Here is a 24,250-nt window from a genome sequence, read left to right on the forward strand (position 1 = left end):
CTAGATTAAAATATCAGAAAGACTAAAGTAAACATAGAGAATTCTTAAGAATCATACAGGTTCAGAAGTAATGGGAGATTTCAATTCTGTCACTAGTGGAAAAGTTAAATGGGAAGCCATTCTAAAAAATGACTTGGCTAAATATATATTAAAATATATATATTTTTTGTTGGTAACATTATTTTAAATGTTCCCATAGGCCCCGCTTTCTAGAGTGTTGCCTTCTGGAAAACTGGCAGACATTCTAGAATAATCCATGACCTATGTTCTGATTATTCTTTGCTTACTAACAGTCTGTTAGTAAAAGCACATGACTATGCCACTGAGGACAGTGTGAACTCTTAACTCCTTCTGAATTCCCTTCACTGACAATGTAGGGCAAATACTGCTCTTTTTCTGCTTCTTTTAATTACTGGAAACATAACATAAATGAAATTACATAATATGAAGTATTGAATAAAAATATGTTAATGACCATTACTAATAACTTCAGGTTTTACCATGTATCAGCGATTGTTAGGGTTTCTTCTAAATGCTGTGAACATATTTCTGACTCAGGAGAAGAGCTCTGGAAATAAATAAGGGGAAAAGTTGATACTCTGCCTTAAAATGATAAAGCAGGAAGCCTTAAAAAAGAGTCCTAATTTGTGGGAACTGAAAGGATGAAGAAGCAAATGAGAAAGTTTCCCATACTTCATGTTTGGCTAGCTTAGTTGTTCCTCTTGCCTATCATTATTGTTTTTTACAGTGACATTCTAACTCCAAATGAAGCTCCAAGCATGATGTGTAAGGAGATGTTCTTAACATTATTAAGGGTCAGCTTTCTGGAGGAGATGAAAGCTGGCTGAGGCCTGCCTTGTGCCTCACCCTGTTCCCATGCTTCCTCTCTCATTGTCCACTCCACTGGATGTGACTGTGACACTAGGCCCAAATGAAAGCCCCTGCTTAAAGGGGTTCTTTGCTCTTTATGCTTAGAGAATCCACCCTGGTCCAAGTTAATCCTAAAGCTGCTTCTGCTGATTCTAGTTGTCCTTAGGCGTCCAGATGGCTTGGGTCCTTGCAGAGTCCTGCAAATTATCTTCAGACTCTCCTGGGGAATGCAGTCTAGCTTGAATTATTGAATTAGCCAAACTGACCTCAGTAGCAGTATAGATATGGCTGAAAAGAAATGCTGTGCCCTTCATCCTCACCCAGAAAATCTGAACATAGAATTATTCCCTTTGGGGCAGAGACTGCCCCAGATTCCTCTCTTCTAATCTGCCAGCAAATTGAAAGCAAAGCTAATATGGAATTTTAAGGAAAGAATACAGTATAGAACACAAGTATTTAAGTCTAGTTAGGAAGAATGCTAACCTATATTTTATCAAACAGTAACTATCACATGTAGCTCTTAACTATGCTGAACTTATTCTCAGCCCTTGTCTCATATGAAACCAATCTTGACAGCATTCTTAAATGTAGTTACTATTATGCTTGTTTTGCAGATGGGAAAACCAAGATACTAGTTCACACCGAGGGTATGTAACAGAGCCAGAATTTAAACTTTGCCTGGCTCCAGTATCTGTACTGTTAGTATCATTAGGTTTGAATATATAAGGATAGATTCAGGGTATCATGTAGACACGTATGAATATGCTCGTATGCTCATAAATACTATCATGCACTCTTATCACCTCATTTCACTCAATAATCGAACATATGTGAGATGATGACCCTATAAATCAATCGTTGGGCCAAAAATTTCTATCTCATTGATGGCATAATTCACCATAGTGCAACTCATTATCCACATTTCTGGTGATGATGGTATAAGCATCACCAGATATTCAAAAATACGGCAATACAGTTACATATAGTGCATAACGCTTGGTAGGTGACAGTCACTTTTTCTGCATTACACAGTTACCATGTTTTATCATCTGGAGTGTATTTCCTACTTAACTCTTTTTTAATTAACTGTCAAACAGTATGCTGTTTTCTAGCAGCAACCTTCTACATCTTACAGTTACTGTGTATCTCAGTTGCTCTGTTCTCTCTTGTATGTAATTTAATAACATGTTTGAATAAGAGTTCATATAAAAATGGCACATAAGAAATGTCTCAGAAAATGCTCCCATAGGAAGTGATGCATGTTGTATATATGGTCACACATGTAATTATAAGACCCAATATGACCATCTGATCAGATCTTAAAATAATTATCATAAAATCAGAATTGTATGCTTACATTTAAAAATAAGCTTATAATAAGTTATTACATTGCTCTCCTTTATCCTCTGGCAGGTAAATTAATGGAAATACCAAGTTCTAAATTAAGGATACAAATTTGTAAGTGTATTGTTGACTTCTATCACGTAGAACCATCAAAAAAGCACATTCCAGGTAAAATTTTCATTGATCTTTCAATGAATGATAACTTTGGAAACAAAAAATATTTTTCATCTCATATTTCACTAAACTTTGAAGACACAGGGGTTCTTGGTTTTAATATGTAAAAATAAAAATCTTGCATGTCTTTGAACTCTTTAAAAATTGTATAGTATTACCTTTTAGTTTGGAGGTTTACATCAAATTTTTATCTTGATGGTAAATATTTATGACCCGCTTAATAAAGGCTTAACTAACTAAGTTTAATTGTTACCAGTAGTATTGCTTAGCATTGTAAATAAAACTATTTTAACCATAATATCAGTCCACCAAAGTAAATACCAAATTAATAATCCTGGGCCACTCTGTTATATTGTAGAGAACTCTGTATGTTATATCTAAGGAATCTTAATATATACTGAGGAGTAGATTATATCAAGCATTAGCATTGTGGGGATATAAGGTTGTTTCAGCCATACTCTTTTTTTACTTTTAAATTTTTTTGTTATTAGTATTTATTACAATTTATTCACTTTGTACCATAACTGTAGTCACCCTCCCTCATCTCCCAGTCCCGCCTTCCCTCCCTCTTCCCCACCCTGCCATGTCTCTCCTCTAGTCTACTGATAGGGGAGGTCCTCCTCCCCTATTATATGGCCCTAGCCTATAAGGACTGTCAGGATCCTTTCTCTTAGTAGGGTATCCACATGGAGACTGAGCTGCCATGGGCTACATCTGAGCAGGGGTTCTAGGTTATCTCCATGTGTAATCCTTGGTTGATTCATCAGCCTCTGCAGGACCCCCTGATATTTTGAGTCTGTTGGTCTCCTTGTGAAGCTCCTGTCCCCTCCAGGTCAGACATACTTTTATCTTCGTTGATTATATAATATGCAATCAATATAGTGAGGGAGAGAATAAATAAATAATACTTTAAAGTTATGTCCTTTTAAATAGATAAAAGTAAGTCTATGGTAGTCTAGAAATTTATTACTAAGGAGAACATGAGAGGGCATCTGAACTAATGAAATTCATAGATTATAAAATATGCAGTGTAAAGTCTCAGATAATAGACTGGAGAACTCAGTGAAGGTAGACACTGAACACTAAAAGCAACAGGGATCAGATAAACAGGCCTGAAATTGAGTAGAAATGAAACTGAGTAGAAATGAAAATTGAAACTGTCAGTGGTTGAATTAATTAGTCAGGAAATAATTCACCTAAACAGCAAAGGACCATGAAGAACACTTTGGAGATAATGTGATCCAAAGGATTAAGGGAGGTTCAAAAAGAATTTGATGACTGGAAAGGTTCAAAAAGGGGCTGAACGTTGTCGCTCCTACCGTCTTTGAGATCCTGTGCATGATGCTGAGACCCCGGCTGCCCAGCTTCTGTTGTGCTGTGACCTGAACAGGCTGCAACAGAGGACAGTCATGGAGAGAACGGGAATACCCAAAAGCTGGAAAGAGGCAAAAGGGAGAGAGCCAGAGCATTGGAGAGAAAGCAACAACCTCAGGGGAAACCTAAAAGGTCAAATGATGGAGAAATTATGAGCAAGAAACAATGTGACCAATCCAGAGAAATGTTAAGCCGGATTTTAGATTTTATTCTGAATAAGAAAATTTCTCCTGGAATAAAGCATGAGAAAGCTGTATTGTAGAGAAGTATACGTTGGCCTTTCATCTCCAAATGTACCCTCCAAAGCTCATCTTGCTCACACTAGAAGAATGTCAGAAGAGGAGCTATATATAAATGTAAGGAACACACACACATAAAATAATAATAATAATAATAATAATAATAATAAAATTAAAATTAAAAAAACAAAACCAAGATTATTCCCAGTAAAACATGGAAGGCACATAATGATGAAAAACCATATATAGATAAGCAAAGTGGGAAAGCCTAAATGACTCTGCCAGGCAATCAGAGACCCACAATAACACGTAGTTGAGAGAAACCTTATAAATGTCAGATGTGTGGTAAAGCCTTTGGCTGTTCCACTACATTTCTACTATATGAAGGAAGTTGCTCTGGGGAGGAAGTCTGTGGATGTAAGCAATGTGGGGAAGCATGTGCATGAAATTACCCTGGAGAGAAACATCATGCATGTGAGCTATGTGAAAAAGTCTTCAGTCATCCATATTCCTTTCAAATGTGTGAAAGAACACACTGGGGAGAAGCTGCTGTGTGTGTGGGAGAGAGAGAGAGAGAGAGAGCACTGTGGTAAAAACACATGGTGATTGTCACAACAGTTGTGTCAAATACATGAAAGAACTCATATTGGAGAGAAGCCTGTATATGTAAACATTGTGGAAAATCCCTGAATGGTTCAGGACCCTTTGCATATTTGAAAAGAATCCTTTCATGTTTAAGCACTGTGGTGACACCTTCAGCAGCTCTACTTTTGAACACACACACACTCAAAAAAGAAAATCTCAGTTTTGTAAACAATGTAGAAAAGCCTTCATTCAACCCAGTAACTGTTATACTCATAAAAGAACTCACACTGGAGCCCTAACAATATGCACAGGAAGTGTTCGTTAGCTGACTTTCCAGGACCCATGAGAATGGCAAAAGCAGAGAACTTGTATTAATGTAAGTTGTATGGAACAACTCTATAGTTATCTTGATTAATTCACAGATAGAATATGCAATGGTGAGAAACCTTAGATAGAAGAAACACGCAGTCTATCTTCAAGCCATGTTAATGATTACTGCTGTGCATCATGTCAGTTGTCACAAGTCATGTCAATGTCCCATGAAAATGTTTAGTGTAGAAACAGCATATCAGTATACTAGGAAGAGCCTGAAGCAAAATAATTGATGTAGCATCTTCTATAAAAACACTCATCCTAAAGGAAATGTACAAAAGTGTTCAAAATGTTCAACTAATTTTTTCTAATTTAATTTGTGTTTATCAGTGAAAGAAACGTAAAGACCACCATATATGTACTGATGAAATAATGTTTAATGAAGAAAGGTGGTCTTGGTATCAGTGCTGAAGAAGCTTCTGTAATGATGGATGGAAAATTCAAGCTAATGTTGTACCTGGGAAGTTGTAGTTAATGTCTGAGGTCTATTGACAAAGGTACAGCAATATGAAAGGATCCTGAAAACAGAAGAGTCATTTCAAAATGAAGCAGGGACAGTTCATAAATACAGGCTTGAAAATAGAATTGAGAAGATAAAGCAAACAAGAAGATGGGAAACAGCTTAACTGGTAACAAAAGCAAAGAACAGTTATTTGGGTTTGTTATTAGCTTTAAGATATGGAAATGAAGTTTTTAGGCAGACAAGCTAAAAGCTCCTAAGTGGGAAACAGAGAAGCAAAACCCTCTAAGTATACATGAGAAGGTGTAATTAAGAACAGAAGCTTAGAATTGACTCAGCAAAATAGACATCTTTTTTTAAATAAGATAGGGCTAGCAAGATGACTCAGTGGGTAAAGATATCTACTGCCCAGGCTGGCAACCTGAGTTCAAACCCCAGGACACACTTAGTGAAAGACCTGGCTTGCAGGTTGTCCTTTGACCTTTATACACATGCCATGACCCACATGGGTCATGACATATTGCCACAGACATGCACCAAAAGAAATAGGAAGAATAAAAATAAAAAAGAAATATCTTAAAACTTTATTTAAAATAAAAAGGAAGACAATATTGCGTGAGATAAGAGAGAGAAGATTGCAGGTGCAGGGGAGTGTAACCTTGACATGATCAAACTGTGGAAGCAGGGAATTGTAGACAGTGCTCTTACTGCCTGTTGCTCAGTTAGTTCCCAGTGATGGGCATGAGCTGGAAAGTCCTCAGGAGAGTGATTGGGAAGCACAGAGTCTTTGAGGCAGGGATTAGGTCCACGAGCCTGGATGTTACTGTGTCCTTTTATAGAAATGTAAGCTCAGTGGGAAAAAAGTGTATAAAGCACTTGGGGCATCAATATCAGAGAGTTATACAATTAAAGTAATGAGTTGGGAACATTTTTTATCCTAGGAAAACACAATAAAACAGTGTGAAGGACCGTAGAGTATAATTTCTGTATGGAAAGTGCTACTAAAATGATATTCACACATTAAAAATATCAACAATAAATATATTGAATGTCAAAATTATCTTTGAATGATAAAATTACAAGCAGTTTTTATTCTCCTTTGTATTTTTATTTTTTTAATTTTTGTATATAGGTAAGCGTGTGAGCTATATGGGTGTGGTATACGTATGTGTGTGTGGTAAATGCTCACACCGAAGATGGGTGGCTAAGGATGTTGGCTGTCCTGCTCTCTCCCTCTACCATCCTTTGAGAATAATCCCTACTGAACCTAGAGTTAAACTGGTGGCCAGTAAGCCCTAGTAAGTTACTGACTCCACACTACCCACACGCCCTGAAGTCAGGCAAGTGTATACCCATGCCACACTTTGTGTGTTTGTTTTTGTTTTTGTTGTTGAATTTTATTTGTCTTTGCTTTTGTTGTTATTGTTGAGTTTTATTTGTTCGTTGTTGTTGTTGAGACATAGTGTCACTATGTTCTCCTATCTGTCATGGTAGTATCTGTGTAGACCAGATTAGCAAAGGACTCACAGAAGTCTGCCTGCTTCCGCCTGCTGACTACTGAAATGAAAGGCATGTGCCACCATTCCCAGCTCATGCCCAGCTTTTTACTTTGGTGTTAAAGATTCAGACTATAATTCTCATGTTTGTGGAGCAAGTCCCTTATCTGGTGAGCTGTTACCTGAGCCCTCTTTATACTTTTAAAACTTATACAGTGAGTATGTAGAGCATAACCCCTTAGATAACCCCTCCCAGGAATGGACAGGACCCTGCCTATGGCCCAGAGACCAAACTCAAAACCTCTGCTCTGATGTAGCCCATGGTAGCTCAGTATCCAAGTGGGTTTCCTAGTAAGGGGAACAGGGACTATTTCTGACATGAACTCAGTGGCCTGCTCTTTGACCTCCACACACACACCCTCCCCACCCTGAGGGAGGAGCAGCCTTGCTAGGCAATAGAGGAGGACATTGCAGCCAGTCATGATGAGACCTGATAAGCTAGGTCAGATGGAAAGGGAGGAGGACCTCCCCTATCATTGGACTTAGAAAGGGGCGGGGAGGAGATGAGGGAGAGAGGGTGGGATTGGGAGGGAATGAAGGAGGGGGCTACAGCTGGAATACAAAGTTAATAAGCTGTAACTAATATTTAAGAAATAAAAATTTAATTAAAAAAGTTAATACAAATTGTAGATGGACTTCTCAGAACTATGTCAAAGAATCTGGTTGTTTCAGAAGTCAAGACATCAGGAAGTTATAAGTGAAATCACTGTGGTGTTTCTTTAATCCATGTGACCAAACATAGTTGGGCAGGCACCTGTGCAACCAACAAAAGTGGTAGTATGTCTCACGGGACCCACAATAGAATGAGGTTCTTGTCAAGTTGTGCTGTTCAGCTACCGTGAAATAGCCCTGAGTTCACAACCATTTGCTTCTTCCCCCTCATTTGCTGCTGATATGATGCAGTTCTTCTCTCTTGAAAGAGTTGAAGCAGCACATTGTCCCACAGAGTGAAAATGTAAAGTATTTGTAACCCTGTTGTTTGGCTTTACAAAAAGTTGCCCGCAGATAATTGGATTTGTTTGTTTTGTTTTTGTTTGCTTTTTTGTTTCTGTTTTTTATTTTTGTTTTTGTTTTGTTTTTTTAGAATTTAAGATGTGTTTTCAAAATCTGTGCATTTATTTCAAGGCCAAAAACTTAAGCCTATCCCCCCCAGGCCCTTAAAACCAAGGGAAAAAACTGGGATACTGCAAATTAAGTGTTAGTGGACACAATCATGTCCGTTTATTTTCATATTATTTATGGCTTTCTTCTTACTATGATATCATGCCACAACATCTAGAGCTAAATAATTGAGACAGATATGTTAATAACCTATACAGAGTAAATATAGACAGTCTGGCCCTTCATAAAGGTCTATGGAAATCTTTGTCCATCCCTGTACTGTGCAAGTTATAAATGTCACATGTCCTTTAAAATGTTTTTGAAATTGTGTCTGTTGTTAAATGATCATTGTGTGAAGTAACTGTCCCTGTTACAATGTTAGGCTACCAGCAAGTCAGCTCCTCCTACAAGATTAAAATGGCTGAGGTTGGAGAATTGGCAACATCAATGGTCCAGTCAGTTCTCCTGACTGAAATTCAGCTTGTTGAGAAACTCTGGGTTCTTAAAGTTCTTCAGCATCTCTCTACTTCTGGTGTGTATAGTATTACTGAATTTAAACATGTCATTGCCCCCTATTTTTCTTTTCCTCTAACAGACTATGCAAAATAAATAGTTTGTTAAATTAAATTTTCAGATGTTAATTGCACTTTAATGGTGAAAGCCCAAGCAGCCAGCAGAATCTGTGCTCACCTCAATGACCCAGATCCCTCAGGACAGCTTCTATTTCGTTCATCAGACGTACTTTGGAATTTATTGGAAAAATCTTCAAAAGAGGAAATTGTACCACAGCTTAGTAACTTGGAATGCCTGCTGTAAGTGCGTGTGGATAGATAGGAATGTCTTTTGCCTTGCACTATAGCCAATGATAGATAACCAACAACTTTGTGCTCAATTAAATTATTGATTTATCTGATGGCGGTGTTTCATATCATTGTAGAAATAAGTCTCCACAATTAGAAGCTATACTTTTGTTGTTTTATCAGTTTTGAGATAGGTCTCAGTAGTAAAAATGGAACGTGCAGTTTAGCTGAGTGAGGCTGGTCTCCTTCTTCCCCAGTATTGGAATTACCCACACCTGTTTACTGCTGCACCTAGGAAAAGCCACACTTGTCTATTAGGATGCTCTAAAAGTGTCTTATTGTATAGCTAAATTATGCTTTTACAGGTGGATAAAGTGAAAATTGGACTTTTAGAAATACTTACTTATTAGATTTCTGATTAGCATTTATAACCTTTCCAGTTCTATATTTAAAATAGTCAATAAGTATGAATAAGTTTTCAAGTTGCTTACTCACTTGTATAATAAATAGTTATTATCTGTTTTGCTAGGGTCAGTTTGAGATCATAAAAAAATAAATAATGTCTGGTGTGGTAGTAACATACCTTTAATCCCATAACCTAGAAGACAGAGGAAGACAGATAGATCTCTGTGAGTTTAAGAGTGAGCTCCAGGGAAAAGAGAGCTACATAGTGAGACCCTGTTTCAATACATAAAATAGAAGAACTGAAAAGATGGCTCAGCAGATAGGTTCTTGCAGAGAACCTGGTTTTGATACCCAGCACCCACATGGCAGCTCACAGCAGCTCACAATTCCAGTCCCAGGGGATCTAGTGCCCTCTTGTGAATGTCATGAGTACCACACATGCATGTAGTGCAGGCATACTTGGGAGCAAAACACACACACACACACACACACACACACACAATCTGAAATAACATTTCACTTTAAAAATTATAATATTTCTCTTATGTTTATAGACAAAACAAGTACATAATTAAAAGAAAGTATAATAAACAAAGAAATTTTTGCAAGGCATTGTATATTTTTCAGAATAAGATGGATGAACATGCCTTTATTTTCAAGTGACCCCAAAACAACCCTACTATCCTAGTTAGCTTTAACTGTTAACTTAGCACAGTCCATAATTACAAAGAAGAGAGTAGACATTGAGGGATCGGTTAGATCGGATTGGCCTGTATGTCTTTGGGTGGTTGTCTTTATTGTAACTAATATGAGGTGGCCCAACCCACTGTGGGCAGAACCCTCTCCTGGTCAGAGGTTCTAGACTATACAAGAAAGCTAGCTAAGCATGAGCCTATGAGTGAGCCAGCCAGCACAGTTCCTCCATGGTTTCTGCTTGAGTTCTTGCCTTGCCTTCCCTTCAGTGGTGGGCTGTGATCTGGGAGTGTAAGCCAAATAAAGCATTTCACACTTTCAATGGCTTTTGGTCAGTGTTTTATCACAGCAACAGAAAAAAAAAAAGCTGATTTGGTGAGCCTCTTTATTCAAATCTCAGCAAACGTGAGGAGTTACCTCTTTTCTGTTTATTGGTGTTCTCTTCCACTCTTTTGACTTCATCCCTGTAGAACCACAATCCAGGGAGAATGAATTCAAAAATAAAAATTAAGGATGGTGTTATTCCAAAGAAACTGCAAAGGGGTCCCAAGAGATAAACATGACTGCCTACTACCTGACCTTGAACTGAGAGTTGGTCTATGTTTCCTCATGCTCATTAACCTTGGCAGCATCTCAGTGATTAAGAATCAGTCACATGGAAAAGCTTTTTGGAGAGAGCATCAAACCTGGGAAATGAGAAGTAAAAATCTGAGTTAGAGGAAAAAGACTGAAAGAAGTTTGGTATGATGAGAGGAGAAGAACAGGGCAGGTGGTAAGAACTGAGGCTACAGTAAGAGCAAGAACCATGACTCAGAGCCCTGGGAAGCTTGGGAAGAACAGAGGACTTTATCCTAAGAAGAGGAGAGGCTTTGAACGGCTCTAACACGACATGATTAAATCATGTAGATGATCACATTCACAGCTGTGTATAGTTAATTCAGTGGGTTCTTATCTGGTACATTGTTGTGAAATTGAAGCAGACTGGGAAGGATAAAGAGATGAGGAATGTGGATTTTGTTGAAAGAGACATTAGTATTTCCAGAGAAATGTGTCTTAGTTCAGCCTTCCTTAACAGCAGTAGCTTATAAACAACAGTAATCTTCTTCTCATGGTCTTAGAGGCTAGAAATCAACTCAGGGTGCCTGTGTGGCAGAATTCTGGTCAACACACTTCCACACAGCAGGCTTCTCATCTCACAGGGAAGGGGAGGGATAGAAGAGTTCCCTGGGTTCCTGTTCTGAGGACATTGATTCCTTTATGATGGCTCCACCTTTGCGGTCTAAATGCTTCCCATAAACCTACCTTCCCGATGCACTTCATACAAGGGAGGCTTTCAACAAATGAATTTTAAAAGCACAAACATTTTGCCCATAACAATATCACTTTTCATATTTTATTTTCTAGGGCTTTGAAGGATGTATTTAAAAATTTGTTTATGAGGGGCCATAGTCATTATGATCGTCAACTTAGAAATGATATATTAGTTATGACCACAATTATAGCTCAGAACCCCGGAGCACCAATGATTGTAAGTATGCATCAGATACCATTAACTTCAATGGCAAAAGTGGCGGGAGTGTTCTGTATTATGTTTTAGTATTTATGTCTTATATTGCAGTGCTAAGTTATATTTTAATGTCATCATCGTCACATTGCACTTCCCTTCTGTCATTCTGCTAGGTTCCTCTGCAAGCCAGAATCTTTTTTCTATTTCATCACTAACATATTCATCATTTCTGGTGTTTTTCTTTTGTTTCTGTCCATCTAGCTTCATTTCTTTTTCAATGAAAGAACGTTGTCTATCATTTCTTGTGGTACAAACGTGCTGCCTACTCTCAGCAAAGTCCTTTGGGTTTCTTTTATCTAAAAATATCTCCAATTCATCTTACTTCTTGAAATTTATGTTCATTGAATATAGAATTCTAGGTTGAAAACAATTCTCTGTTAGCACTTGAAAGATAATGTCCTGCTGTCTTCTGCCCTCTGCTGTCCCTGGTAAGTACTTCTTATTGGGATTCTTGCTTCCTGTTATGAAGAGTGTCCTTTAAATTCTATTGCCAAGATACTTCCCCCCTCTATCGCTGGTGTGCAGCAGTTTCACTACAGTGTGCAAAGGCTTGGTCACTTTTGTGTTTATATTTTATAGAGTTTTTCTACATATGTAAATTTTTTCACCAAATTTGGGTGATTATTTTCATCAATGGCTTTAAGTTTCTTCTCTCTCTTGTTCTAGCATTCCCATTACTTGTACATTTGATTTTTTTTTTTTTTTTTTTTTTTTTTTTTTTTTTTTTTTTTACATTTTCTTATATGGTTGTAGGCTTCTGGTCACTTTTTCAATATTTCTCTCTAGTCCTCAGATTGTATGGTTGTATTGGTCTATATATTTAAATTAACTGACTTTCCCTGACTCACCCATTGTCTTGAATATCTTTTCTAGTGTGTGTTTGTATTTCAGATATTAGAATTTCTCTTTTTCTTTTCTTCAGTTCTAGTGATCAAACCCAGGACTTTCGGCAAGGCATGGTAGGCAAGGGTTCTACCTCTGAGAGACACTCCTAGTCCCCTTTGGTTCCTTTTACCCATTTCTACCTTTGTGCAGAGTTCTTGTATTCCCATTCATTATGAGTGTTTTTTCTATGGATTCTGACATCAGCCTGAGGAGAGTACTTTTTTCAATTTTATTAGTAGTAGACAATTAAACTTGTCTACATTCATCTCTGTGGTGGATTACAGTTCAAATCTCTGCTTGGTTCTTTTTAAATCTGTATTTGGGCCTTAGTTATGATGTGTAGAAATCTGCATGTTGAATAGGTCAGGCACAGTTAGAGACTGGGGAATCATCTGTGTACATATTTGAGTTCTCCTTCTGGCTTTCTTCTTTATGAGATTGTCCCTTTCATTCAAGCATCTATGGCTGCCTCAGTCCTCTGATTCACTGGCCCGCTTAGACCCCCGGGTTACCTTTGAGTTTAGTATCTTCACAAGGTGTAGAATAGGGATTGCTGTCAGGCTAAATACCATTTTTAAAGGAATTGGTAGGCGGCTGGAGAAATGGCCCAGTGGTTAAGAGCATTGTCTGTTCTTCCAGAGGTTCTGAGTTCAACTCCCAGTAACCACATGGTGCTCACAACCATCTATACTGGGATCTGATGCCATTTTATGCAGGTGTACATACAGATAGAACACTCATACACATAAAATAAATAAAATCTTTTTTTTAAAAGGAGTTGGTATGAGAATTTACACAGTGAATTTTTCTTTAGTCTTTATCACAGTTCCAACTTTCTTCCAATGTCTGCTTTCTCTTGACCACAAGATTGATGCTTTTAATATTTTGCTCAAAGATTTGCTTTATCATAATCACCTAGCCATATCAGAAGCTAACTTTCCTTACATATAAGGATATTTATTTTTAATATTTTAGTCTTGTGTGTGTGTGTGTGTGTGTGTATCTAAGCATAGGTTTGTCTGAGAGGGTAGGGGCCCGCAGAGGCACAAGAGAGTGTTGGAACCCGTAGAGTTGGAGTTACTGATGGTTGTGAGACACCTCAGTGAGTTCTGGGAACTGAGCTCAGGCTGTCTATAAGAGCAGTACACACTCTTAATTCCTCAGCTATCCCTCCAGCCCCTCCCTGTACTTACTTTATAGTGAAAAAAAAAATCATCGAATGATTGAAATCTTAGAATAGAGAGATTTTGCAATGATATTTACACTTCATCCATATTACTTTCTATGTTGGATTTCAAAGAACTAACTATAAAAGTCCCAATACCTGTCAGTATACAACAAGTGGTCCAATATAAGAGACGTTATGGAATTCATGCTGTGAAAATTTATAAGCAATCTGACATAGCACCTAGTTAAGTCTGTGGTATCTATGCAGACCCTTGTGTTTGTCTGACAGGCTACAGCCAGTCAGTGAGTTCTCAGTTCTGTTACCGTAATCATTCCAATGATTTCAGGAACAAAAAACAAAGCAATAACATTCCTATATTTAAAGAAGCCAAGTGACTCCAGAAGAGGTAGAAAATCAATGCAAAAGCCCAGTATTATATGAACCTATAAACTTTCCTTCATATACAAACTTCAGCTTGTCTCTGTGAAGAATGAGTTCCCTGCGCTGAGGTTATTTGTAACCACCATAATTCTTCAGAGTTCTTCCTGTTAAGCAGCACTGTTTTGCTCTCCCCTGGCTGTCCTTTGATGTAATGAGAGTGACTGGAATAAAGGGAGCATTGAAAAGATTAGCTGTTGAAGCTGGGTGTGGTGGCACACACCTTTGATCCCAGCACTCAGAGAGGCAGAGGTAGGCAGATCACTGTGTGTTCCAGGCCAGCCTGGTCTACAGTGTAAGTACAGGACCGTCAAGGCTACACAGAGAAACCCTGTCTCGAAAACAAACAAACAAAAAGAATAGCTATTAAAAAGAACTGGACTCTCCTCCATTATGGAGTCATTTAAAGGTATAGAAAACAAAAAGAATAGCTATTAAAAAGAACTGGACTCTCCTCCATTATGGAATCATTTAAAGGTATAGACAGTGAATCACAGAAGTAACTAGGTAGGCTTTCTGTATTGACTTCTCACTCACTTTTACATATCACATCAGATATTCAGTATTCATAACAGAATACGCCTTAGAAGCCTCAGTAGCAGGTTTACATTAAGTACATTAGAGCTGCCAGTCACATGGGGTTGCTTTTTTTGCTTTTGTTTGTTATTTGTACTGTAAATTCAAATGAATTACAGTAGGGAAAATTTATAGCACAGTTGGATAGTAGGCGAATATGGGCATCTGTAGCTTAATTGCCATTCCAATTTCACCTTTCTGCTTATTTTGTGTGTTTGTAATAGGAATGTGGCTTTACCAGGGATTTGATACTATTTGCAACTTTTAATGAAGGTAAAAGATTATACCATCTTAAGAATTTTGTAAGTGTCTTGATGCGTTCTGTGTGTAATTTTAGCTTTCATTTCACTCTCCCTTTTTGTCTCACAGTTAAAAGTCAAAATCCTTTGGTAAAAAGTCTGAAGCTTTCTAATGCCTATGAAGATTTTGAGTTGAAGAAATTGCTGTTCAACATAATTGTAATCTTATGTAAAGATTTAACTACTGTACAGGTAAAGTCTAATCAAAATACCAAAATTATTAAAAATTATCTCACTTTATAGCATAGTTAATATTAATATATATATAGCAAAATGAGAGAGGGATAAGTTGCATTTAAGTTATAATTTTATCATTTATATCAAAATATGTAAGCTTATTTTTTTCTGAAGTGCTTAACAGAAAAATCCTTCCATAAAATATGTTTTATTGTTACAGTGGAGAATTATCCAAGTCTTATAAGTATAAGTCAAAAAGTATATTTTATTTTATATTTTATCAAATGATTTATACTGGTTGAGTATTTTATAGACAACATGGTTAAATAGCACAAAGGTTATCCTAATATTTTATTTTATTTTATTTTATTCTTAATAACAGTGGAGTTAATTGTTGAGGTTAAATATCTTTGGCCCACCAATAGCAGAAATAATCAATGTGTATACAGTTCGCAGAGTGTTTCACACGTTGTCCACTGACTTTTCACATGATGTTAGAACTACCACTTGTGTCCCTATTTACTGAGCACCAGGTCTTGCTCTCTTTCAGGGTACACCATGAAGTGACACACTAGTGAATTCAGTATAGAATTAAAAGAGAAAAACCTCATAACTGCTAGGGAAACCTCTTTGGAGACTCATGCTTAGCAAGTAAAAAAATAGTGTAATATATGTTGGTGCTTTACACTCTTGTGAACTGAACTATGCATCAACCAGTGTCAGCTGTACTAACCACTGGTCACTTTATCATTATCTTTTAATTTTTCCTGAAATGCTATGTTCCGTAAAATTACAAGATCTTAAGGTGTCTAATTAAGTATGGCTTGTGACCTGACAGTGGTTGATACCTTTTATAAAGTCCATCATTTGCACTTAAGAAACAGTTTTTATTGCCCTGTTACTTCATTTACCCTCCTTTGAGGGCTAGAGGTGTGGCTTACGGTAGGCTGTTTGACTGGGATGCACAAGGCCCTGGCACTATAAAGAAAAATGAAAAATGAGGAAAGACATGCCAGCCACTTATTTGCCTTCAGTTTCCTACCTCTATGATTTTGTTATATGCAGAAACAAACATGTGAGCTGCATCAAACATAAGTGAATGTGTATTTTCTGTTTCTGTCAGCTGAAGAGCTCACACCCCAGAAAAGGAAGTCAGTGCTCTTACTGTCACAGAGCTGTTGGTGATGGTGGTAGTGTGTTATCCTTTTTGTTTCCATGTGTTTGGTGTAGTGTAACAGATACAAGGGAAATATTTTTAAATTATCACTAAAACATTAAATTCAAAACCTTGTATTTAATTTTGCTAATCAAATAAAGGTATTTTAATTATGCTTTTAACAAAGTATATTTTGCCCTTTCTCATAGCTTTTAATTGATGGCAAAGTCATTCTGGCTTTGTTTAGCTATGTCAAAAAGGCTGAGAAACTCAAAATCGTTGAGTGGTCTGCTGCACAGTACGAAGAGCTACAGCTGCACGCCATTGCCGCCTTGTCCTCGGTGGCACCTCTGTTAATAGATGACTATATGTCCTGCCGAGGCAACGCTCGAGTCCTGGCTTTCCTGCAGTGGTGTGATCGCGAGGGTGAGTGCCCTCCAGGGCCCTGTCAGGGGTCTACTCTGCATTTCAACTCGACTCTCAACACACGCACAAAAAAAAGCAACAGTCACATCAAAGAAGATAAAAGTATTGAATTTGTTCTTCTATTGTATTTATATGACTTCATAAACGTGGAGATTTTAGGGCTAGAGAGATGGCTCAGCAGTTAATGTGTCATACTGTTCTGCAGAAGACCTGAGTTGGGCTCCAAGAGCCTATGTCAGGGAGCTCACAACTCTGTAACTCCAGCTCCGGGGGATTCAATGGCCTCTTCAGGTGCATGTGCCTTCACATAGACACACACACTTGCACATAATTAGAAATAAAACAAGTCTTTTCAAAACGTTGAGATTTCAAAGTTAGATATTAACAAAGACCTTAAATATAATAAATGAACACTTAAAAGAAATTATATATGATTTTATTTAAATTCTTATGCTATGAGGCCTATACAGAAATTATACTTAGGAAAGAAATAAATCTGGACAATAGCTTACTATATTTATCCAACAAACATTTATTGAGTGCCTACTGAGTAGCAGACAGCTGCTGAAAATACATTTAAGCTAAAAGGGACACAAATCCCTAAATAACTTCATAAAGTTTAAAATCTAGATTTCTAGCCAGAAACACTGGCTCAAGGATATAGTCTACCAAAAAGAAAAGCCTCAACTTGTAAATGTCATTTATTCAACATTTAGAAGGAAAATAAACATACTTGTGTACATAAAAAATTGAAAAGGAAGATCCTGTTTCTTTCAGGCAGTATTTTTTATCTGGAATATATGGTGGGGGCGGGGAAATGGAGAGGCAAGACTCACTAGAATTCACTAGGGTAGCCACAAACTCATCATCCTCCTACCCCAGCCTCCTAGGTGCTAAAATTATAGACATTCACCACCAACCTGGATGAAAAGAGTTTTGTAGGATTCATTTTCATTAGATCAGTAGTGACACAGACCCAGTTATGTAGACTTTTAGTCCCAGATATTAAAGGTGCTGAGACAAGAGGCTTCCTTGAGCCAATGACTTTAAGCCAACCTGGGTAAAAATCGAGAAGAAAATCACTTATTCATTTACAAAGGAGATGACATTTTAATCTTTTTTATTTTCTAGCTTCTAATATATTAAGTTGCTATACTTATCTTTATTAAATTATTAAATAAAACAATTCCCCTGAGTATCTTTCACATTCCTTTTTATTTACAGACTCCAAGGCAAAATGGGAAATGCTGCCAAGTAAAGGGAGGCCGTTAACAGTTACTGAGTGCTCCCTCCGTGCTGGGCCTCACCAACCTGGCAGACACTCTCATGCAGTCCTACCAGCAAATCTAAGATGTTCAGGCTCTTACTGCCCCTGCTTTGTCAGCTGGGCAGAACTAGGTCTGAGAAGTCACATAATGACTTTCTGACCACATGACAAAGGCAGAGCAAAGATTTAAGCCAGTCCCCCAAACTTGCACTTCTAACACAACACACAATAGTGTTTGAATTCTCTTAAAAATCTTTAAAATTCTCTTAAAAACCTAACACTTCTTCTTGAAATAAAGGATTGCAACAAAAAGGAAAAGGGATACTAGGAATGTACCTGAGTTGGTAGACTGTTTGCTGAGATCCTGGCATGATGGCATGCACCTATAACCCCAGTACTTGGCAGGTGGAGACAGGAGGATTCAAAGTTCAAGGCCATCCTCAACTACCTAACAGGATGGAGACCAACTTGGGACCCATGTGACTGTCTCCAAAAGGAGTGAAAAGTTACTTTGGTTTTATCAACACTTACCATAAAACCATAGTAGCTACAATGATGTAGTGCTGCTCCAGGGATAGACCAAAGTGTTGACTGTGTGGGAGGTGTCATTTCCAGGGACATTGGTAGTCCATGAGAGAAAATGGATCCTTCATGGAGAGGAAAATGGAAAATTTAGATTTTTTTCACCATGTTTTAAAAAATCAGTTGCAAAATGAAGGCTTCAGTTCAAAAGCCTAAACTGTAAGACTTAAAGAATATGTGATATTTACTGTGACAATGGCCACTCTCAGCTGCTCCATCGTAGTATCGAATTCTCCAGTCCAATTACCTAAAATATAGCTCGACAATTGTTTAGGCAGATTTGCAGCACAGGAAAAATTCTCATGTTGTATGCTAGTGACACAAAGTCCAGCATACTTTCATTGACAGCCAGGTTGAGCGATTTGCCATAGGGTATCAATTTGCTCCTGCAAGAGGTCAATCCTCTGATTGACCACCATCAAGCTTCCTTTTAGTTGAGCATTAATTCCTTTATGTACAACTAAGGCATGAGCTACATTGGCTAAATGATTATTCAGGGTCTGAGCAGTCTGCCTAGTATGACTCATGGCTAATGCCCTGGTGGTAGCTCCAACAGCCGCCAATGAGATGGTAGTAACAATGGTGGCTGTAGTTCCAAGATCCCTTTTCTGTCTGAAGAGAGTCATAGCATGAGGGGCATCAATGGGCACAGGCACCCAGTGAGGCATGCGAGTAACCAGGGCATACCTAAATTTACTAGCATTCCAGCATTGGGCAAAAAAGCAAGTATCATTACCACAATTACTTGGCTCTATCTGGCTAATAATGAATAAAAATGGGGGATATAGACAAACAGGTGTGGGCTTATAGGAAATATTATGAGAAGCCTTAACCCCTCGTTGGAACATCCTGCGTCAGTTCTAGAACTAGCAGTGGTGGTGTCCGAGGTCTGAGTAGGTCACAGTAAATTCTACCAGAGTGGACGCAGGACTAGCCACAGGATTATCAACATGGATTGCTGCAGCCATGAATCATCTGAAGGAATGGGCGGGCATGGGAGCATTAGCAGGCCTTCTGGTGTTGGTCTCCTTGGTTTGCCTGTGGTATATATGCAAGATTAGAGTCTCACAACAGTGTGATGCAGCCATGATCATTCAGGCCTCTACAGCCATTGAAGCAGGACATTCTCCCCAAGCATGGTTGGATACCATAAAAAGCTAAAATGATACGCTCAGGATGCGAGGCTAAGCACTGCACTCAGGGTCAGCCGCTTTCAACCCAGAGAAGAGCATGTCTGATTGCATGCGGGTTGATGCCCCAGGTCCCGCCTCTGAGAAAAAGGTATCAGACGGGTCTGATGCTCTTTGGGTGGATGACACCTAAATGAACATCGGTACAAAGTCCCAATTTATTTCTAATATCAGAGATCAGACCTCTACTCTTGCCTGATGCGTCTAAAACAAAAAGGGGGAACTGTAGAGAGCTGCGGAATGCTATGCCTTAAAGATGGAGCTGGTTTCCGCCTTCCACCTTCCCGATGGTGAGTGCTCTCTGTCACGAACAATTCCACATTTGGCTAAGGCTGAGGATCTGGCTTGCTTCCATGTATGTGGACCTATCTGCATTGCCCACGTGGCATGCTGGGGTTGGCTACCCAGAGGCTATTTAAGCTGTGGGCTGGCTTTCCCCAGGGTCCGAGGAATGTTCAAGGTTCCTGAATAAACTGCATTAAAAAAAAAAAAAGAATATGTGATAAATACCATTATGATAAACATCAGAAGAGGAAATTAAAAAAAAAAAGCTGAGGAGCTTAAGCTGCAGAAGGGGAAAAATGATATACATAACAATTATAAGACTCACAAACAATTATATACCAAAATCTAAATAAAATACCAACCCTAATTTAAAGCAGCTGCTACACTTTGAATAATAAGAAATCCAAGTGGAACTTTCTTAAAAAGTTATATATTGTAGCATGAAGGTAATTTGCTCGACAAGCATAGAAAAGATGGGATTGCCATGTCATATAGAGAGTTTCGTGTGTTCTAAAAACAGTTTAGATGCCCAACCAGAGAAGTAATAAGAGAAATTCAGGTTAAGCTTAAAATGAATTTCCATATCAGAGTTAACAGACTTGACAAAAATCAGTTGGCTTTGTATATTTTGTCACTATGGTAACTTCCATAGGATAACATTCCTGTATGACTTGTGTCTCTCAGAGCCCCTTCTCCGTGCAGATGAGTACGTGCAGATCATCATTGTACTGGATTGTACCAGTGAGTGGAGAAACTGTGCTTTGTTTTTAAATGAATGCTGAAGGCAACTAAAATAATGACTTAAGTCCACATATGACAGTGTAAATGATGTTAAACATTTACTATTTTAATTGTGTGTGTGCGTGCACAAGGGCTGACATGAGAGTGCAGGTGTCCATAGAAGCCAAGGTGTCAGATCCCCTGGAGCTAGAGTTGCGGGTGTCTGGGAGCTGCCCACTGTGGGTTCCGGGAACTGAATATGGTGAACTGCAAGTGCAATATGCATTCTTCGTTGCTCTAGCCCCCCAGTGTGAGTGGTTTTTAAAACATGGTATTTACTCATAGAAGAATGATGCAAAAGACACAAACAAGGATACCTTTGGGTAAAACTTATTTTACCCAAAGACATATTTCCATTCTGAGACTAGAAAGAGGGAGAGAAGGGATAATGTTTCTGTAAAAAAGAAAACAAAGCAAACATAATTTTAACATCTAAATTTTAACATCTGTTGAAATGTATAGATGTTTAAAAATATCTTGTGTTTTGTTTATAAATGAAAACATTTACTTGAAATGTTTATGCTTTAGATTTCTTAGTATAAATTAATTTATTAATTTTTCCACAGATTCCTTCTTCATTCATGGTAACAGTTTCCATGGTACAGGCGGCCGTGGAAACAAGTTTGCCCAGATGCGTTACACTTTACGACTCCTCAGAGCCATGGTTTATCTCGAGGATGAGATGGTGAACACAGATCTTTGTGAACAGGGGGTTATTCATCAGCTGATAGGTAAAATATTACATGGCAGCTCCATGGTGAAAGTTAGATGTTTATAAATCAAAAGCTTCATATGAAATAGTTTTCTTCAAATTGATTTTATGAATGGGCATATCCTAAATGTTCTCCTGGCTTTTGTTTCATCATGTTGATTATCAACCAATTCTCTTTCATAATCATTAATCTTTTAAATGTTTGTTTTCTCTCTTAGAGACTACTTCATTAAGCAGTATTTGTTTAAATAAATTCTACCTGAGGTTTTTACTTGAAAAACAAAAGCTTAAGTTCACATGAAACTTGTACATGAATGGTTATAGCACCTTTATTTATTTATATATATAATGGCCTCAAAATAGAGAGCATGCACATGTCCTTAATTTGAGCAATGAAAAAATAGATTTTGAGTACAGTCATTGATGGAATACAGTTCAACTTAAGAGTATTGAGACTTAAAAGAGTATGGATTAATCTAAAATAGATTATGCTAAATCAAAAATATCAAGCTAAAATAAATTATGCCAAATGAAAAGCATCAGAATCAAGAACAATATTGCTGTCCATTATAGGAAGGGCAACATTAGAATGAAAATAAACTAGTGGTTTCCAAAGTGTAAGAGTAAAGAGATGTTTGCCCATGAGAAAACAGCATAAGAGAGTATTTTGGGAGTGATGGAACTGTTTTCTGTTTTACTTGTGGTAGTGGTTATGACTACATATTTGTTGAAAATCATGGGGCAAAGCAATATCTTTAAGTGAACTATTGTTATGTCTCATTTTTCTGGTAATGATATTGCCTCTTCTGGCCAAGCAGTGTAGAGCTGTTTTCAGAGATGGTAAAGTTACAATTCCCATTCAGAACAACTGGCACATTGGTGCAGAGAGAAAAGTATCCAGGAATCTCTTTTCTAAAGTGAATACTAGACGATTCATGAATTTCAACTTCCAGTTCATGCTGCTTTGCCCTTTATTATTTGAAATACTAGTACCTTAGTCCTCTCCATTTCTTGTTTTGAAAAGTGCTTTCACAGGCATTGCTTCATGTAAATGTCATGTAATTGGTCTTCTATAGCCTGGCTTTCTGCATCCTCATACTCAACCAACCATACGTCAAAATTACAGAAAGGAAAAAAAAATACATATCTCTTTGAGTGTAAAAAAAAAAAATTCATGTCATTCTTCTCTAAATAGTGGCTTATGGCAAATATTAGTGTAGCATTTCCATGTGTTAGGAATTATAAGTAATCCAGAGGTGATTCAAAGTATACAAGACTATATACACAGTTGAGAACTAGACTCCCCTGGATTTTGACATCTGGAGAGCAACTGTGCTTTCTTCATGTTGGCCCTCTGTTGCTATACCAGATACCTGGGAGAAATAGTTTGGCTCACAGTTTCACAGGTGTCCATCCGTGGTAATTTGGCCTAATGTTTTGGAGCTTGTGGTAAAGCATTATGTCATGGTGTCCTAGAAGTGAAAGAAAAACAGGAAAGGACCAGGTTCCCATCATCCTCTCTTCTAGTAGGGCCCAGCACTTGAACTTTGCAACACATAAGCCTTTGAGAGAGATTCACAATTTAAATTGAAACAATGCTAGATGTCAATTAATTGCCATATGCTTAAAAAAGACTCCTCTACTTTTTAAAATATTTTTCATCATGTTGATAGCACCTTTATTTATGTATAATAGCCCCAAAGTAGAAGCCAAGTAAATGTCCTTAATTTGAGCAAAGAATAAACAGATTTTGAGTATATTCATTGATGGAATAGATTCCATCAATCCATCCATAATTAGAATATCGAGAGTGCCCTCCAATTATAATACTCAAGAGAAAAGAAAACAAACATTGATGTTGAGACAAGGCCTCACTATGTAGACAAGGCGGCCTCACCGCATAGCAGTCCACTGTGTCTGCCTCTAACCTGTGGGTTAGAGGTGTGCACAGCATCCCCGTTTAAAAACAAAAGTGGAGTTATGTAAGAGCATTCGTCCTTGTGACAAATGAGCTCAAGATGACTCAACACAAAGCACATTCTAATTACAACTATGTGCATTCCATTGCTCAAAATTCAGTCCAAAGGCCCTAGTTTAGCTGGAAATGTAATCTTTGTATATCCAGAGAGGAATTGTGGTCCTGCCTGAGCTGAGGGACTGTGTTCAGGGAAAGCATAGCAAACAGCAAGAGCCCTCTAAGGACATGTTTCCTTTCATTCAAAGCTGATCTTTGTTACACAATTCTTAGGTGCAGGGACCTTGTCTTTTTTATCCTAGCAGGGCTTTGTAGTAGTTTCATCCTCAAAAATATAGAAAGTGCATTACAAATGCAGTGTTTGTTTAAATATGCTTCCTTCATAGACAGAGAGGTTAAAAACTGTATCAATCAGAATTCTGGGGAACCTTGCCCTGATGAGAACAACAAAATCAGGTCTTACCTTGTACCGTCAGCTAGGCACCTAATGAGTGGCATAAAAAGCAAATGTTGCAAAAGCTAAAGAGACTTGGTTATTTTCAAACTTGAGCGGTCTTAATTGGAGCTTCAGTGGATGGTAGTTTTAAGAAGAAAAAAAAAGATTGTTCTTTCCACCTAAGAAATATCATGAGCAGAGGTACAGTACTGAAATATGCAAGATAATGTCTTCAGGAAGGGCACAAATGGAGCCCGAGTTTTATAAAAATAAGTGTGATGAGATAGAGTAAATTGCATAATCGATGACCAAGTTGGAAAAAGTTAAGTGTCAAATAAGTGTTTACCACTTTATAGGG

At 37.8% G+C, this 24,250-nt stretch overlaps 1 protein-coding gene across 3 annotated transcripts in view; it reads left to right on the top strand.

Moving 5' to 3' along the window:
• Positions 1-24,250, top strand: part of Cfap69 (cilia and flagella associated protein 69) — a 60,677-nt gene that overhangs the window by 15,421 nt on the left and 21,006 nt on the right. For all 3 annotated transcript variants that reach the window (XM_021660212.2, XM_060374021.1, XM_060374020.1), the window contains exons 6-13: positions 2,284-2,382; positions 8,458-8,607; positions 8,710-8,887; positions 11,378-11,501; positions 14,832-14,880; positions 14,977-15,098; positions 16,449-16,665; positions 21,336-21,500. In XM_021660212.2, coding sequence (XP_021515887.1) covers positions 2,284-2,382; positions 8,458-8,607; positions 8,710-8,887; positions 11,378-11,501; positions 14,832-14,880; positions 14,977-15,098; positions 16,449-16,665; positions 21,336-21,500 — 1,104 coding nt within the window. The remainder of the gene's footprint in view (positions 1-2,283; positions 2,383-8,457; positions 8,608-8,709; positions 8,888-11,377; positions 11,502-14,831; positions 14,881-14,976; positions 15,099-16,448; positions 16,666-21,335; positions 21,501-24,250) is intronic.

This window comes from Meriones unguiculatus, chromosome 21 (genome assembly GCF_030254825.1).
Source record: "Meriones unguiculatus strain TT.TT164.6M chromosome 21, Bangor_MerUng_6.1, whole genome shotgun sequence".
In the NCBI taxonomy this organism is placed as follows: domain Eukaryota; kingdom Metazoa; phylum Chordata; class Mammalia; order Rodentia; family Muridae; genus Meriones; species Meriones unguiculatus.